Below are 19,083 nucleotides of genomic sequence, written 5' to 3'. Positions count from 1 at the left end.
AATTTGGGGGTGATCTTCGGCCCAAATCTACAGCTTGATCTGCACGTCAATAAAACCATCTCTACGTGCATGATGCTGTTACGCATGTTGCGTAAAGTTCTGCCCCTTCTCCCCGCCCAGGCCAGGCCGGAAGTAGTCCGCAGTACCATTCTAAGTCGTTTAGACTACTGCAATGCGCTACTTCTGGAGGCCCCTAAAAATCTGGTGGGGAAGTTACAACGGGTGCAGAACATGGCCGCCAAGTTGGCTCTTTCTCGTCCTAGGTCCAGCTCTTCCACTCTCGCTTTAAGAGACTTACACTGGCTTCCGGTTTATCTGCGTGTGTCGTATAAAGCCGCGTGCCTGGTGTTTAAGGCAGTACATCAACAGGGCCCAATACCACTGCGGAATATGTTTGCCTGGTACTCTGCCTCGCGGCCCCTTCGTTCCTCTTCGGCACAACTGCTGGTGGTCCCGAGGTTTCAAAGAGTTAGGATGGGTGGCCGCTCATTCAGTGTTGCAGCGGCCACACTCTGGAACTCCCTGCCTCTTTCTCTGAGAAGCCACAAGGACTACCTGCCATTTAGGAAAGCGTTGAAAACGCATCTCTTTCCGACTATTGTCTGAGCAGTGAGAAGTGCAATCGTTCCGAAGTTCAAAGCGCCAGGATGCCCTCTGGGTGACAGGTCTGCACTCTACAAGTACACTAAATAAATAAATAGGCATGATGGCATCTTGCATTTTTATTGTACCATATGCAAGACTGCAAATGCGCCCATTACAGGAATGCTTAGCACAGCAGTGGAACCAGGCTCAAGGACAACTTACAGACCTGGTGTTGGTAGACAGCTGCACATATCGCTCCCTGCAGTGGTGAAACACCAAAAACTTGTCAAGAGGGCGGCAGTTCCTTGAGCTTGTTCCACAGGATGACAGGATGGGGAGCCCATCTCCTACACCATACAACTCAGAGAAGATGGACCACACAACAAAAAGTGCTCCACATCAATCACCTAGAGCTGCTAGCAATATTCCTAGCACTCTAGTCCTTCCAAGTACATGTACAAAACAAAGCTGTCTTAATCCGGACAGACAACATGACAGCCATGTACTACATTCAAAAACAAGGCGGCACACATTCTCTGCAACTATCCCAGCTTGCACAGAACATTTGGAGATTGGCCATTCCAAAAAACATATATCTGCTAGCAGACCACCTTCCAGGGGTTCACAATCAGATTGCAGATCTGTTAAGTCGACAGACAACAGATTCACGAATGGCAACTACATCCGCAAGTTCTTCTACCATTCTTTCACAAGTGAGGTCACCCAGACATAGATCTGTTTGCCACACATGAATGTTTAGGTTCCACTCTCCAGTGTGGAACCTAAACATTGCTCTTACCAGGCTCATGGGTTCCCCTTTTGAACCTTTACACAAATGTGAACTGCAATTCCTCACATGGAAAACAGCTTTCCTTATTGCTATTCCCCTCTCAGGAGAGTGAGTGAGATTCAAGCTTTCGCTATACAAGAACCATTTTTTACAATTACACCGTAACAAAGTGGCTCTAAGAACAAATCCCAAATTCCTTCCTAAAGTCATTACTCCATTTCATCTAAACCAATCAGTAGAATTGCCAGTGTTTTTTCAAAACCCTGACTCTGTAGCAGAAAGAGTTCTACAGACGTGAAAAGAGCACTTCTCTATTACATTGACAGGACCAAATCCTTTCTAAAAACAAAACAATTATTTGTAGCTATCTCGCCACCACATAAAGGCAACCCCATCTCTAAAGCTGGAATTGCAAGGTGGATTGTAAAACGCATACAAATATGCTACCAAAAAGCAAAACATACATTAACAATTCCTCCTAGAGTGCACTCCACACGCAAGCTTGGAGCCTCTATGGCTTTCTTAGGGAACATTACCCTAGAAGACATATGCAAGGCAGCAACATGGTCTACACCACATACCTTCACTAAACACTATTGTGTTGATGTGCAAGCCAAGCAGCAAGCTGCTGTAGGCCAAGCTCTCCTTGAAACTCTTCCAAACTACTGCAAAAGATGGAGGTGACCCCCGCTAGAGGAGACACTGCTGTATAATGTGTGAGATCTGAAGCTCATATGCCTCGAACAGATAATGCTACTTACCAGTATGCATCTGTTCTTGGCATGTAGAGCTGCAGAGTCTCTCACGCTCACTTGCCTCCCCGGGACTTGTATCTGTTCCAGTTCTATCTTAATTAGATATACACACATGGACATCCTTTTTTCTTTCTACTAACGCCATCATTTCCCATCAGGGCGAAAAACAATCTAAGGATGGAGTTGATGCCCATGCACACTATCGTCCAAGGGAGGAGTCACCTATCTCATGACTACAAAGACTTCCTCCAAGACGACAACAACATGCAATCATCCGAGCCCAACACCAGGTGGTGATCTAATGCTCAGTGTGAGACTCTGCTGCTCTACATGCCGAGAACAGATGCATACTGGTAAGTAGCATTTTCCTTATGGATGAGGGTATCCGCAAGACATTGGTATCAGATAACTGAGAATAGTTCATTTAAAAAAAAAAGACCGAGTGGGTGTCAAACACGAGAGTGGCATTATTCAGACCTCAAGCCAGTGGACTATTGGAGCGGGTCAATCCACTTATTATGAAGAACATTCAACTGTTCTTGGCCAGTGGGTTGCCATGGGAAAATGAATTAAGGACATTAATTTGGGCACCACTCTCCGTGAGGGGAGTATCACCTTTCAACTCCCTTAATGGAAGGGAACCAGGTAGGAAGGAAATTCCAGCATGATTGAAGAGTGAAGAATGTGTGTGGGTTGATTGGAACGCAGTCAAAGAAGTTTGGTGGAGAAATAACAGAAATCAAAGAAATATTATGATGCTATGAAAGGTGTTTAAAGAATGGACATTAGGAAGGGTGATTGGGTGGTAGTGAGAAAAGGTGGATTTGTCAGAAAAAGGGAAACCAAGTTCTCTCAACCTGTGTCAAAGTGAAAGAAGTAAAAGAGAGTGTAGTGATCCAGGAGGATTGGTCGATCTGGAGCTTGGGGAGTGTGTGCCAGTTCCCGAAAGGAAATGTGGATGATGAATAATTATATGATGTGCCATTGTAGAATTACTTATGTAAATGGAAAAGTTACTTACCTTTAGTAACAATGTATCTGGAAGAGACATAGTCTAGCAGCACATTCCTTAACTTTTGAATTCTCCCCAGGTATCAGAATGGATCTGAATCTTTTTTAGCAATACCTCTGTGCGCCGGGGGACGGCATCGTACGGCTCGGTGATGAGCTGTTAAAGTCCCCTCCGGCGTGTAGTCGTCGGTTTCTTCCGTGAAACCATCTGCACCAGAACGCAGAGCCACGATAGAAACTGGCTCCGGAAACAGTGTACCAAAAAGATCAAAAATCGTTGAAACAATGACTAGGAAAGTAGCAATAAATGGTTTGTCAATACCAGCCAAGGACTTTAAGGAAAAGACCAAATGAATCACTGAAGCAAGCGAAACCATGCGCACTGGTGTATAAACCAGGCTTGCAGAAGAAAACACTTCATTCTACCAGTCACTCACAAATGGAAATGAGTGGTATGGAAAACCCAGAACAAGACCTATGAGGCAAGACTGCATGATTTGTTGAGTCATACCACAACATGAAACAGTGATCACTGGAGTATAAAACCAGTAGTGAAAGGGGGAATGATACCTACATCAATGTCATTCGAAGAGCGGGGAGGATGGGCAGGGCATTAAGGTATCTGCGGCTAGACTGTCTTTACCAGATAACATGGTTACAGAAGGTAAGTCATTTTTCCATCTGATAGAGACATCTGTCCGCATATTCCTGAACTTTTTAATTAAATACCATAGCTATACCCAACCAGCTGGTGGGGCTGCAAACTAATTCTACAAAAGTGCAGAAAGAGAACTAACTGGTAGAAATTAGCCACAGACCAGACATACATAGGAATTAGATGAAAAAAACCATGACTCCTTATAAAAATCGTGGTAATGGCACAAACAATAAAAATAAGAAACCACCCCACATGTACAGAAAAAAACAAACCAAAGCCTCTAGGGAAACAGGACAAAATCCTGCCAGAAGATCCCAAATCCTACAAAAGGTCTCAGCGAGGACCAGCCGGTCTAAACTAAAAAGAGACCAGACACATGTAGGAAAGACTAATTATATGGACCGTGGCAAGGGCCACAGGAAAGTAAAATGAATCCTCCTGTAGGCACAGTCATATACGACTCCAGAAAGGCTATTAAACTTTAACCTAACATAAGCATCAGTCGTACCAACAAGTAATAAGGATGATGTAGTACCATGAATTAAGACCGAAGGTGAAATGAATGCCAATCCAATGTAGAGTACTTGATAGCAAGACAGTGAGAACTAAGGACTCCCAACGGACCGCGGATCTAGAGGGAAATCGGCAGGAACAGAATGAACAAAGCAAAAGATGCCATAGTCATCCTTTTTTTTTTTTTTTTTTAAATTATGGTGTTTGCCACAAAACTGTAATAAATAAAGTACCCTTTTAAACACAGCTGAAGAAAGATAATCATATTTTGTCATATGTAACAATCACCGGCAGAATAATAGGGCCATAATTCTGAAAGACCCCCACACAAGGGATTTCTGAACCAGGTTATAATGGAACATGGATACAGAAATATCCATGGAAATGTCTGACCGACTAAAATTAAGACCAAGGACTGCTAAAATCAATACCTAGCCCTGAATAAAAAGAATGACCACCAGAGTGAACTGTGAGGCTCACCTAGCATGTAACCCCACAGAGGTGGAAAAGAACAGCAGTATATATAAATACGCTGCAAGCTAGAAAAGACTTATGCCGAATCCAATACCAACTGTCTCCCAACAGAATGGTAATGATTATACCGATATATATCTGCCGTAAACGTATATCCACATAAATACAAAACATCTATGCAAATCTGTATATTCATTGCCCAATGAATGTGTATATCAATATAAGGGTCCCATACATATAAGGACCAGTGAAGAAGACACTCACTATCTCCTAACCAGAGACAAACAAAAAATATTGCTACATAATCTTTACCCTTACAAATAGCAGTATTATATCCAAAATGTACAACCAGAAAACTAAAATATGCACTCCCAAATAGAAAGGAGTTGGAGCTCCACAACAGGCCATAATAATAGAACTCTGATGGGAGGGACCGAATAAAGTTCTTTCTTCAACCGACTACATGGATTTAGCCTGTCAGTAAATTGGATGAGGATCACTCCGAGAAGGAGGGGAAAAACCCTGTCACCTCAAAAAGAGTGTAAAATGAAACCCAAACAACTTGTGTGTAATAGACACCAATGACCACATAGATGGATTCACTCTTTACCCACCAGAGTAGCATGGTAAACCTGAAGTATTAAAAAGACCTTGATACCATACAATGGAAGTAACAAAAATAAATGTCGCAATCGGCAACGGTTGAAGAATACACCACCAAAACAAGCAGAGAAAAAAACACTCCAAAAGGAGGGAACCAAAATCTATGTACCATCACATCTAAGGGATACAACTTGCTGAAATAAGATATCGAACAAAAACTGTGATCCCAGAAACAGAAGTTCCAATGAACTGACAAGTCGGGTCCTGTACCAATAGGGACCAACTGTTAGTGAAAAGAAAAGGCAAGAAGCCTACTGCAAAGGCTTCTACAAGCAGGTAACCTAGGTGATTGATTTCACATGAGAAAGAAACCATAGATCCAAAACTTTTGAGTGAGTATCTCCTCTGCAGAGATAACCAAGGAACCTAACTATGGGTAGGGCAAAACCCATGTAGGGCCTCAAAGAAAAACAACCTGTCATCAACAGCAAGAGTACCATAAGAAATAAGACCTGCAAAGGCAGAAACACCACATCTGGTGACACTGCCCAACAAAAAAAATAAACATAATGGAGTATTAAGCCGAATTACAAACCACCTGCACAGGAACATCTCTTAAAATACAGCAACAGTTGAAAGAAGGGAACAGTGCTAAGGGTCTGAGCCACCAAGACTGTCCCTAAACCAATGCAAAGTGGCATCTGCATGGACATGAAACAAATGAACACCCTCAAATGGCATGTCAATTAAAGCTTACTGGACTGCCTCTGAAAATCCAACCAGAACGAAGCCAAGCTTGCCGGCGTAACACCACAGGAGATGCCATGGCTCGACCAATTGAATTTGTGGTGTCAATTCCACACCAAATGATCAACCTAGCTGCCTGTTGCCCATCCAAAGTTAGCTGACTCAGTTCGTTCCTATTAGCCTCCAGAAACAGTGGGAATAACTGCCTCAGAGAATGCCATGAGGCATGAGAAAAACATCCAAGGGCTCAAGTTGTGTTGATGGAACGTAAAGCATCACTGGTGGAAGAGAACATACGTTTTTCACAAGAGTCTTGCTTTCGCGAATCTTTGTAAATCGGAGTATGAGGAAGACTATCCAGATCGTGGGAATCTGTAGTGGGCTGAACCACAAAACTGTGGTGTGTCGGTCGACTAAGAAGGCAAGCAGGATCCGGGCAGGGCGGTGCTTGTGGGCAATAGAATGGTCCACAGGCGCACAAGTATCAGGTGTAGCCCATGCCACCAGTAAAATATCATATGCCTCATAAATGGGTACTGCTGGCTCAATCCCTGACTGACCCGGATCAAGACCCTCAGTGAGGTGGTCTGTAGATTTCTCCACTGAAGGCAGAGACAGCCACCCTTTTTAACAAATCCGCCAAGAAAGAACTGGCTTCCGAGGCAAGCCAGGTGGAGATAGGCCAGAAGCTGGAGAGGAAAGGAGTCTAGCCCACTTGCTTCGCCTGAATCAGAAATCCAACTGTCTATCATAGGAGGATCTGTAGGCACTGGGTGCTCAAAAAAAAACCCTTCGTCATTTCCTTCCACAAACTGTCCATGTGAAGCTCCCACAGAACCATGAATTACCTGCTCCGTATACGACGTTGATCAAAGCCGACACAGTAATGTATTGACTTCGGCATGAGAAGTTGGACGGCACCGACAAAAGGAGTCGAGGCGATGTCGACTCAGCGGGTTTATGCACTGAAACTGATTTGGAGCGTTCCGGCGCCAAAAAAACCTCTGTCGGAGGAACTGAGGTTACTCCGGAGTCGGTCAGCACTCCAGATGTGAATCCCAAAGGGTTGTGCACCGATGTCACTGTGTCTAAGGAGCTAACTGCAGCAGAGGATGAGATCATGGCTAGGACACAGTCATTGCACCCATCGGCTCCTTGGGACCTGGAGACGCTCCAGCGGAAGATGGGGGCTCAAATATGATATGACGAGCAGCATAATACTTTTTCATATGGGCCTGAGTTGCCCTAGCTCCAGGAAAGGCAGGGAAGCATGGGAGCGACTCTTGCAAGGAGTCCTCGGCATGAGGGGCCGCTTGAAGCCCCGCACGGCGGCAACTTCGATCATTTACGACGACACTTACCATGGGATGTGGACGGGGACTTGGACTGCTTCTGCCGTTCACTGGATGGAGAGAGAGAGACACGCCCATGAGAACGGCCGACCGACGTGTAGGAGAACTAGAAGCCCACGACAATCGCTTCCTTCGTTGCTCTCGCAACGCCTTTGGTTCCAGCCATTGGCATGCGTTGCACTCTTCAGTGTCATGTTGCTCACCCAAGCACATTTGTATGGGATGAGGATCCATACCAGACATCTGCCGAGCACAAGATCCTCAGGATTTAAAAGCAGAAGGCATAGAGAGCTGCCACACGGTTTCAGGCGAAAAATCGTCACAGCAAGCCGAAAAGCAGCCAGAGGTGCTCTTCTCCTGATCCACGTTTCACCAAGGAAAAGAAGAAACTGATGTCCGCCTGCTGGAGGGGACTGATATGGCTCCAGTGGTGTCCGAACCGGAGTAGATGTTGTCACAGAGCCCTATGACACCGGCGCCCAGAGGTACTGCTGAAAAATGTCCGGAACCAGTCTTGATGCCTGGGGAGAATTCAGAAGTTAAGGAATCTGCAGAAAGATGTCTGTATCGGATGCATTTCTTAGCAATGTTTTTCTACAACTCTAGGTACTGCGTTTTGTTAAGTATGTTGCAATAGTATGTTAATTAGTTTCCTCTTTATTGTCTATTTGTATTTTTATGTACATTTAGGGGGAGATATGTAGAGTTGTTAAAATGCTAGCCATGTAAGAGAATTAGAATGTGGTGAGGAATGTATTGGTATACTTGAAGTGGATTATTGGGAGAAGGCTGGGAAGCTGTGAGCTGGAAGTGACTTACAGGACACAATAAACTCCTGAAGTTTCACTCTGTATATACTCTGTGGATCCTTACACTATTGAAGTAAGAAACCTTGAAGTGTAATGGGCTCTATCCTATTACTTGTCTCTCAAATGAGTCAAGTCACTGGATTTTTTTTCTCTATGCAAACACTCACACCTCATGACTGAGTTAGATTTCTTTCGCAAGGCCAGTGTTACCATGGTCATACCTCTGTCACAGCTGGGCCATGGAAACAACCTCTCCCTTGGATCATCACTCTACTTGCTGAAGTAATACCTCTATCCATCTGGGCAATGCAAAAACTTCTAACTTGGAGTTACCTTGGAGCACTATGTACCTGCTGCAAAGTCTTCAAGGAATACTGAATGCAGTAGCTAGATTTGTTATTCTTCTGACTGCATATGACTAAACACTTCAACCTACTTCAAGGCGCTTTGCTTTGCCTATATGGCCATCTGTTACTGGATAAGAATAACTGCTGTCAATCTCTACCTGCAAGAAATTTCATATTGATGGAACTTATTAAATGCCCTCCCAGCAAAGAAAACACATTTAGGCTCACATATAATTCAAGAAACCGATGTATCCAGTCTTAGAAATGAAGCTAGTCGTCCAGATTAACATGGTCAGTACCAGCATGTGCAAAGCTGCCTCTCACTATCCTGAACCACGCCAGACTTTATCGCTGCCATGATAAGAGCACCCATTGTTCATATATAGGCCTTATTACAAGCTTTAACACTTCCAAGCAAGGACAGCCATGAGAAACAAGTGTTTTGTCTGGAGGACAAAATGCTATATAAATGTAACTGCAATATAGTACAAGATGGCCAAGCTGTGGCAAGATTTCTGAAGTTCCAGGATGGTGTTTGCCGCTTTTTTGGCAATTTACAAGAATCCCTTAGAATGCCTGATAAGTATTGTATTTTGCGAATTACTCCAATAGGATTGCTGTTGTATAGTATTGGCAATGTATTTCTCTTATACCAAATATATTTGCTGAAAATATTTGCACCTCTCCCGCCTCAGATATAGATATTGTAAGGTTAGCGAGCTTCCAAGATGTGAACAAAGATATTGGCTGTTAATGAAAACTGTACCTTACACATGCTAATTTTCTTCTGATCACAGGGAGTTAAAATGTACATTTTGATATTTTCATTTAAAAGAACCATTGTTTAGCATTATTGTAAAGACTTTTCAGTTGTTATGCTATTGTATTCAACTTTATGGAAAATAAGTTCTCTTAAATATTTTTAATATCTTTTTCCTTAAAGACTGCTTACCCACCAACTCATTATATCCGGAGAGTTCCTCAAAGAAAGATCCACTATTTCACAGGATTACAGGTTCTCCAGCTCATTATCCTTTGCGGTTTTGGAATGTCACCCCTGCCTTACATGAAGATGATCTTTCCTCTCATCATGATAGGAATGATACCAATCAGGTAAAGATTCAGAAGGTGCTATTGTTTTTGGACTTGAAAACAGTAAATCATTGAAGATAAGAGTAATTTGCTGAAGTCATTAATTGGCAAGATCCTCCTTTTGGCACCTTAAAGCAAAACATTCCTTGTCTTCGCACTGTAAATTAGGGAATCCAACCATAGAAGATAAAGTGATGCAATACATCTTAGATACTATATCGCTAGTAGATTCAAAGGCACACAGATGGGCCTGTGTGTGGTTGATCCATATATGTATGTATGTATGTATAGCCTGCTTGTGTCTCTGTGTTGAGTTGGACTGATTTGCATATGGTTGGTCTACTTTCATGAGAACATAGATGCAAAAAAAGATGGACTGAAGCTCAGGTGATGCTTCCCAGTAGCTCAAAAGGAACAACAGTACTGAACTTTCTTTTTTCTTTCCTTTTAAGAATTTCAGTTACCACCTTAATTGGTCAGGATTATCCTGGCATGGACCTCCGGTTTTGGAAGTGCAGATAAATTTAAGTTACCGCTCATTAAATAAGCTGAACCTTCGTGCTTTTCATGCTTATTTTGTATATAGAGAGTAAGACCTAACACTTTAAACCACATTGCCCTATTCATTTGGGGGTTGGCCTGATTTGCTCTTTGTTAGCTCTACCTTTTGTTAAGGCACAGGGGCATGCAGAAAAGGTGAATAAAACTAACTTGGTGTATTTATCCCTAGTGGTTAAGGCATAGTTGATATGAGCTGCAACAGTCCTCATAGTTACTCATGCTTGGGAGGGACCTCCACATATAAGTGATTGTGCAGTGTTACTAAACCTCTGTGTAACTTACCAGATGTATCTGATAGAGACTTCTAGCTGCAGATTCCTTACCTTAAATCTCCAGGCTGGATCCGGAAACTTTTGCGTGAGCAGTACACTTTGCGCACACTGTCGGGTGGTTCTTTTGGCTCTGCATGATGACAGCGTTAACGTCAGTTATGACGTCGCAGTCACCTATATAAGCACCACCCAGGGGTGCGGACGCCGCTTACTTTCTTTCCGCACCAGGGAACGGCTTACCCCTCTGTTGCTTTTTTAAAAACGTACTGTCAACTCGTACTCTTTTTTCTAGATGACTTGTAGGAAGACAGGGTTTAAACCATGTGGCAGATGTCACCTGCCATGTCGGTAACTGACCCCCACCTTGTATGTCTTTGTTGTCCCAAGCGCAACCACAACTCCAAATCGTGCTTGGACTGTCGGCCATGGCTCTGATGGCCTTGTGGGTGTGAGCTTTGAAGCTCTGTGTAGCCCGGCAGTCGAAACCAGCCATAGAGACTCCAGGGAAATCCCGGTCCTGATTGAAGAATTGGTGGTTGCAGTACCACTTCCGGAACCCCAAGTCCTCTTCCTCCCACTCGACACTCTTGGAAGAGGCAGAAGAAGAAAGTCTGTGCGGACTTCATCTTCGTTTCAACTGTGGTCTGTCGGCGAACAAGGTAAGGAGCACTGACGCTCGAAACATAGTGTTCGAGGCATGTGGCTTCTGAATTCATATCTTTGCATAGATGCCGCCTAGTGTTGGGTCCGGATGATTGCACCTTGTTGTCCTGGAAGAGACTTAGAAGTATCACAAGATAGGTGACTCCTCCCCTGGGCTACAGTGCGCATGGGCATCTTCTCCATCCTCAGATTGGTTTTTTTCCGCCATTGGGTTCGGATGTTATTCCTCTACTCCAACTTCGGAATCGAAACTAACCTACTTTCTAAGGCCAAAAGGCCTTCTACCTCGACGGTATTGTTCTCGTTCGGTACTCCTTGACTCGTTTAAACTTTCCATCTCGATCCGGTCGTCGACGCGGGCTGTTGGGCCTTTTCGACGCCACGTGGGACTGCTGTCGATGGAAAGGAGTCAGTTCAAAAGGTGCCCACAATGCCACGCCTAATTCCCGCATACTGACAAGCACACAGTATGCAACAGGTGTTTATCACCAGACCACAATGAACAAACGTGCTCAGCGTGTGCCCAATTCCGTTAGAAGAAAACCATCCGGAATAGACAGGCCGCTAGGCAAGAGATGCAGCGGCCGGCACCGGAACCGGAGAACATCTTCGATGACTAACACGACCTCCCGGAAGCGGCAGACTCTGATCTAGAAATCGTCACCTTTGAGGACATCGAGCTGAAAAAGGTCGTCCAGCACAAAAAACAAGACAAACGTATCGAACCAAAGACTCCGGTCGATCCGAAACAGGTTGTCGATCCAAAGAAGGTTGCCGAACCAAAAAAGACTGTTAAAGTACTGAAGAATGTCGACAAGGACAAAGCCGTCTAACAGAAAAAGGTCTCCGACCCTAAAGCAACAGTCGAACCAGACAGAGCTCAACGACCTAAGGCTCTTGAGCCAAAAAGTCACAACTAGTCACCAAGCCAAACACATCGGCACCAAGTGTAGGAAGGTGGATACCTGACTATGGTTACCCCCAACTTTTTGCCTAGTGTTTAGCTGTTTTTCGACTTAGTTGGCCTGGGATCCTGCTATTCAGGACCCCAGACTATCTGCTTTGTAAAATGCACTCCATGTACTGTAGGTACATACCAATTGGATATTGGGTCACTCTTGTGAGTCCCTGTATAAGTGTACATGGTAGGCCTTGGGGGCATAGGTGCACCCAAGGCCTACCAGGGGCTGCAGCATATATTATGCCACTCTTGGCTGGCCACCTAAATTGACACAACTGGGTGATCAGTCAGCTGGGGCAAGGTCTTGTAATCACCCCTTGCTTACGTATAGTATCCCTATACCTACCTTCTATATAGACACATAGTAACCTATACGTCACTCCTATGGCAGGCCTTAACAGTCCTGGAGGCAGAGTGCTTGGTTATGTGTGAGATGGTGCTCTAGCATGAGCTGAGCCGGTCTGCAGCTTTCAGAACCATGTCCTTATAGCTGTTCTATGATATTGCCATACCATATACTCTTAAGTGCAGTATAATCCTTGCGGTTAATGCTAACTTTGGTTCGCTTTATCCAAACATGTCGTGTAAGGTGTCATACGCTTTAGAATACTACCCCCTCGCCAATTTTGGCGACGGGGCTAGCATTCCACCCTTCTAGAGGGAGAAGACCTGTTGAAACTACTGTACTCGGTTAAAGTTATCCAGAGCCCCAGCATCACAAAATGGATGCTGCTGCCACAGACACAAGTCTGACCTCCTGCTGCTGGGAGTCCTTCCAGTCAGAGAGGCTTGGACAATAGGTTTCCTGCCTGGGGAGGTGCGAGCACCACCCCGGACAGGACTTTGTGTATTGGGACAGGGAGGGCTGAATAGATTGAGACACTGCCTGAGGCACACTAGGTGCTTCATGCATACACCAGTTCAAACCAGTTGCTGGGGCACTCCAGCCCCAGGTCTGGCGCGAAACTGGACAAAGGAGAGGGGTTTAACCACCCCCCCTTCCTGGTCCCACACATAGGAGGGACCTAGAAAGTCATCCAGCCCCTTTTAGTTGTATAAAAGTAGGAGCTGAGTCCTGAGACTTTAGATTAATCCTGAATTGAAACTTGACACGAAACTCTGGACCTTCGACATTCTGCTGAAGACTGAAGAATCTCCCTTGTGACCAAGGAGTGACCACCCTGGGCAACCAGGCACAATCCAGCAAATCAACTGCTTGCTTTGTCGACGTTCCTGCCGGAACCCGAGCACAGAGCCTGACAAGACCCAGACTTCCAGACCTCTCTGACCCTCTCTTCACGACTGCAGCATAGCTGAGATCCGTGGAGGCGACGAGACACGTGGGACCGGACATCTTGGAAAGCCTGCAACTTGCTAACTGTGCAGCTCCTGAGGCATCCTCGAAGCTGTGCACTGGGGATTGAGAAACCCCGAACACGAGCTCCACCTGCACCGAAGACCAGCACTCCACGAGTTCTGCGTCGGGCCCTTCTGCTCGTGTTCTGCTTGACGCGTTGTCCGGTTGCTGGCCCTTTGGCTAGTAGCCTCTGTGACGACAATCCTTTTGAATCACATCGCTGGTCTGGTTGCTCCAGACTGGCCCTTGCTTCCCTGCAAAGGTGAAGCACATCAGACCTTGCTGGTCTGCACCAGAAGCCTTTGTTGTATCCTGCGTGGCTTTCCTTTGCCAAGGCCGGTTGACTCCAATCCGGAAGTTGACCCCTCCATCTGCGAGATCCTTCGTGGGACAGCTCCTCTCCAGCACCTCGTCGTCGCCTCCTGGTCCGCGTGGCTGCAAAGCCAAGCTTCAAGACAGCACCTGATTGCTCCTCAACGTCGTCTGGTTCCTTCCTGGTTCCACCCGGTCACTGGCTAGTGACCCAGACTCTGTCCCCCTCTTCTTTCAGGTCCTCTTCATCCTCGATCCACCCTTGGATCCACCTGGACATCTTCCTCCTGGTCGCCTGCAGCATCTTTCTTCAAAGGCTCCATAGGATTCAACGGCGAAACCCGACACATCTTCACACCTATGCACCCGCCGTCCGTGGGTGAGGTAACGCGAGTACTTCGGTGCTCCAAAGGGTACTGACTATCTAAGTGTTTTTAGTTGTTTCCTCCTGTCTAAACCGGACGTGTCCTAAATCCTTCTAAATCTAACTTCTAAGTTCCCATTGACTTTGTATTGACTCACGCGTGTGTGTAAAGACACTGCATGCGCCGCCTGTGGGCCTCCTACTTCCAAACTAAGGTTCAGATAGTGTAGCCCCAGCGATGCCCTAGGCCTTTCCTTTTCTCGTGACGTGGTACTTATACCACTTTCTTAATATATGGTTTGCTTCGCCCCTAGGGCCTAACCGTAAATTGTGCAACTTAACGTATTCTGACTAAGTATCTTGTTATGTGCTTTTGCCTCTGTTCTCATAAAGAGTTCAGAGGAGTGTGTTAGTAAATAAATACATATATATTTTATATATATCCTGTGTGGTGTCCTTTCATTTGATATTCAAAGGGTTACATATGGTAAAACAGCTGGCTTTACACGCCCTTAAGAGTCTTTTAGCCTAAGACTGTGTAATGATTTCCAGGCAGGTTCCGCAGGAGCGTCAGGAATCCGAAGAATATTCCACAGCCTTCCCCTACGGCCTTCCGACTCTATCAAACACTAGAGTATCGAGAGGCTCGCCAGGGGAAAACAGGGAGACAAAACAAGGAAAGGTTGGCGGAGAAATAAAGAGCTTGACTGTAGTCTTCGGAGTGGATGCGTAGCAACTCACAATGGACTCCTGGTAACAGTGGGGCTGTGAAGAAATATACAATCTATCTAAATAAAGATACAATACACATATATACCTTGTCTATGTTATGTATATGACCACTACATACCACATTTGTTTTGTCTATGTTGTAGAAAGGATATGCGGGATTTGTAGGAGTTTGTCTTGAGCTGTTACCAGTGTGACAAACAAAGAATAGTAATCACTCTCTTATTACCTTGAACATATGAGTGTCAATGTCCTGAAGTATAAAACTCTCTGTGAGAAGTTGGCCTGATGTGCAGTGCTCACTATTCTAGTGATCACTATATATCAGTCCAAACAACCCTTATTGATGATTGGTTGTAAGTCAACCTTATAGACCAGCTATCCTAGTAGCATGGATACGAGCAGTCTAAGGCTAAGACTCTAGAGGGCGTGTTAAGCCAGCTGTTTTACCATCACATTACCCCTTGAACACCCAGTGAAAGGACACCACACAAGTTGTTATGAAAATAAACAGTGTATTTATTTATAACAAGACTACCCTGGCTCTTTATGAGACAGGGAGCTAAGCACACAACAAAACTCTTACGAAAATACTTTTAAGTTAGCACGTTACACAAATGCCCGAGGGGCACGAAAAACCATATACGCTAAAAGTGGAATGCGAATTACTAGCAGGTAAGTAACAGTTCTAATAGGCTTTGGAATCGCTAGGACTGGACTAGGGAATCGTTAGATTACTACTAGGAGGCCCAGGGGACTCGGGTGCAGAGTGTGCACTCTCACGCGGGATGCGGGACAAAGTCTATGGAAGCTAGAATTCACAAAGTTAGTGTTCACGGGCGAACCCGACCTGGTAGGGAGAAAACGACAGTGGATCCTGACCCTTGGATAGTGAGGCTATGCTGGGACACCGGAGTGCCGAAGTTACCTAGCCCAGGGGCTGCAGCTGCATAGGTCTGAAAAGACGTCGGGGATCTCGTTGCCGGACCAGGAGCCTGGAAGGAAGAAGTTGCTGGCAGGCGACCAGTGAAGGAAAGTTCGATGGATCCAAGCCTGGATCAAGGAAGAAGAAAACCTGAAAGCAGAGGGGACCAAGTTCTTGAATCACTAGCCAGTGATTAAGTGGGCACCAGGATGGCACCGGGCGAAGTCACCGCAGTCAGGTGAGTGGGCGCTGCTGGGCTCTGCAGTCTCTCGGACCAGGAGGCGTTGTCGGCGACCAGGATGGAGGTGCGAGCTGTCCCACGAAGGATGAAGTCGTCGGCGTCGAAGTTACCCAGGATTGGGCAACAAGCCTTGGCTAATTCAAGCCCACGCGGTGGACTCAAAATGGCGTCTTGAGTGGACCAGGAGGGTCCGGGGTGCTCCTCTTCTGGAAGGGAGCAAGGGCCAGTCTGGAGCAACCAGACCAGCAGCAGAAATGTCGTCGGGCGTCGTCAGGAAGGCCACAAGCCAACGGGCTAGTAGCCAAACAACGCGGTGAGCAGCGGAAAGCAGAAGGGCCCCACGCAGATCGTGGAGATGCTGGGGGGCTGCTCTTCGGTGCTGGAGCTGCTCAGGGTGGGGGCTTCTCGGACCCCAAAGCACTCACCAGGAATTCACTTGGCGGGCTTGCTGGAAAGAAGTCGTGCAGTCTTGCAGATGGCCGGTCCCTTGAGGTCTCGTCGCACCCACGGTTCTCAGCTGGGCTGTAGAGGTGGGTAGAGGTCAGAGGTGCCAGGGAAGCCGGTTCTCGTCGAGCTGGGCAGTCGGATTCCGGAGGAAGGACTTGCAGCAGACCGCAGTGTTCTTTAGATGGTGCCTGCGGATGCAGGGTGACTACTCCTTAGCCACAAGGGAGAAATCTTAGGAAGAAGTCTTGAGTTCCTTTCGTAGAAAGTAGTTTCAGGATTCAAAGATGATCTGATTTGGAAGGGGGCCAGTCTCTACCTTTATCCTGTAAAAGGAGGCTGGCACGCGACTAGGTCCTGCCCTATGGGTGGGACCAGGAGGGGGGTGGTTACACCCACTTCCTTGGCGGGCTTTTCCCCAGGCCAGGGGCTGGAGTGCCCCTGGAACTGGTTCCAGCCGGCCTATGCACAGTGAGCACCGGGGTGCCACTTGCAGTCACCTTCCTCTAAAGCCCTGCCTACCTACAATACACAAAACCCTGTCTGGGACGGTGCTGGCACCGCCCCTGGCAGGAAACCCTTTGTCCTTATCTCCTGCTCTGGGAGGACTCCCAGCAGCAGGAGGGCAGACTTGTGTCTCGGTGGCAGCATCCATTTTGTGGATGCTAAGGCTCTGTCTGACTTTTAACCGGGTTATAGGTTACAGGCATGTCGTGTCCCTCTAGAAGGGTGGAATGCTAACCCCGTCGCCAGAATTGGCGAGGGGTTAGTATTCCAATTCGTATGACACCTTACTCGACATGTTTTGATAAAGCGATACCAGAGTTGGCACATAACCGCGAGGATTATAATGCACTTAAGAGTATATGGTATGCGATATCATGGAAACGGCTAAGGGATGGATCCCGAAAGCCGCAGACAGGCTCAGCTCATGCTAGAGCACCATCTCACACGATTCCAAGCACTCTGCCTTCAGGATTGTTAAGGCCTGCTATAGGAGTGACTGATAGGAGATCTGTGTGTCCATTTTTAGGGTTAGATATAGGTATACTATATCTAAAGCAAAGGGTGAGTACACCACCTTGCCCCAGCTGTCGTGCAGCCAGTTGTGTCAGTTTTAGTTAGTCAATCCAGGGGTGGCATAATACATGCTTCAGCCCCTGGGAGACTTCTGGGTGCACCTCAGCCCTGGGTACAGGGACTTGGAGAGGGCCCAGTGCCAATTCAGTACCTGAGTACAATTTGGATAGAGAGAACAGCTAGGCTGTGGGTCTGATTAGCAGGCCCACAGCCAGGGAAAGTCGTAAACCAGTGCAGCAAAAAGCAAAAATCTGGGTGATCATAGGATTGCAGACCCTACTCTCCTACACTCTCACTTTGAGTAATGTAGAAGACTTCTGGAAACATCCGCTATTCTGACGAATATGACAATAACATGACGCCAACACTACGGCTTTGCATGGAATTCTATAAATACATAACATACATTTAGAATTCTATTAGTGTTATATCATTAGTCAACAAATGTATGCAGCGCACAGCGCTGTTACCGTGATTCAAAGTCGTGAAGATTGAGCTCTGCACCCCACTCAAGTCCACGCAAGAATCCCCGAATACAATGAGGCAGGCCAAGGAATGAGCGGAAATGATGATGGGACCAGCAGGTATACAGCCAAGAAACATATGAAGGGAAACAAATAGGTGCTCAGCCGGATGGCGGAGAACAAGCCCGGCCGCCGGGCGGAGCACCAAGTAAAGGAAATGCAGCAGAACAGAAAGGAACCTAACTAGCTAAAGGGCCAAGGTGCTGCCCAGCCGGACGGCGGAGACCAAGCCCGGCCATCGGGCGAAGCGACTCACGTGAAGGGGGAAGTTTGCAAAGACGCCCATCCGGACGGCGGAGACCAAGCCCGGCCGTCGGGTAAAGCGACTCACATGAAGGGGGAAGTTTGCAGAGACGCCCAGCCGGACGGCGGCGAAGCGCCAAGAAGGAATGGGAACTGAAGCTGAGCCCAGATGGATGGCGGGGAAGAATCCGGCCGCTGGGCGGGACTCCAGACTAAGGGTAATTCACGTTACGGAACAACCTGTAACGGAACAGAAGCGGACGTCAGGGCTAAGGACGCCCACTTCTCACAAGAACTCTCCGAAGCTCGCACAAGAGCACGAAGGTCGTAGAGACTCCCGCACAACAATCAGAGCTGGAAGAACTAATCAGGAAGTCAGGCAACCAGGAACAGGACGGAACACCTAAGCAACGGAGCTAGACGCAAGAACGTAAAGCGTCGCTCCAAGAGTTCCAGTGACTTATATAGCGGTCTCAGTTAAAGGGACAGTGTGTGGGGATACTCGGGGATACTCGGGGCATGACGGCACACTCCCCCCACAACGTCCCTCCCCGGGTTTGGGTTTGTCAGGATGTTTCTGATGATAGATACGTAATAGTCGAGGTGCATGAATGTTTGACGCAGGCTCCCATGTACGCTCTTCTACTCCATATCCTTTCCAATGGATCAAG

At 46.6% G+C, this 19,083-nt stretch overlaps 1 protein-coding gene across 1 annotated transcript in view; it reads left to right on the top strand.

Annotated features, from left to right (window-relative positions):
* SLC4A11 (solute carrier family 4 member 11) overlaps positions 1 to 19,083 on the top strand; it is a 1,943,806-nt gene that overhangs the window by 1,894,707 nt on the left and 30,016 nt on the right. The window contains exon 20 of the mRNA XM_078678714.1: positions 9,588 to 9,757. Coding sequence (XP_078534840.1) covers positions 9,588 to 9,757 — 170 coding nt within the window. The remainder of the gene's footprint in view (positions 1 to 9,587; positions 9,758 to 19,083) is intronic.

This window comes from Lissotriton helveticus, chromosome 2_2, assembly GCF_964261635.1.
Source record: "Lissotriton helveticus chromosome 2_2, aLisHel1.1, whole genome shotgun sequence".
NCBI classification, from domain to species: Eukaryota; Metazoa; Chordata; class Amphibia; order Caudata; family Salamandridae; genus Lissotriton; species Lissotriton helveticus.
The sequence above is the reverse complement of the archived record's forward strand: the minus strand, read 5'-3'. Positions and strand labels throughout refer to the sequence as shown.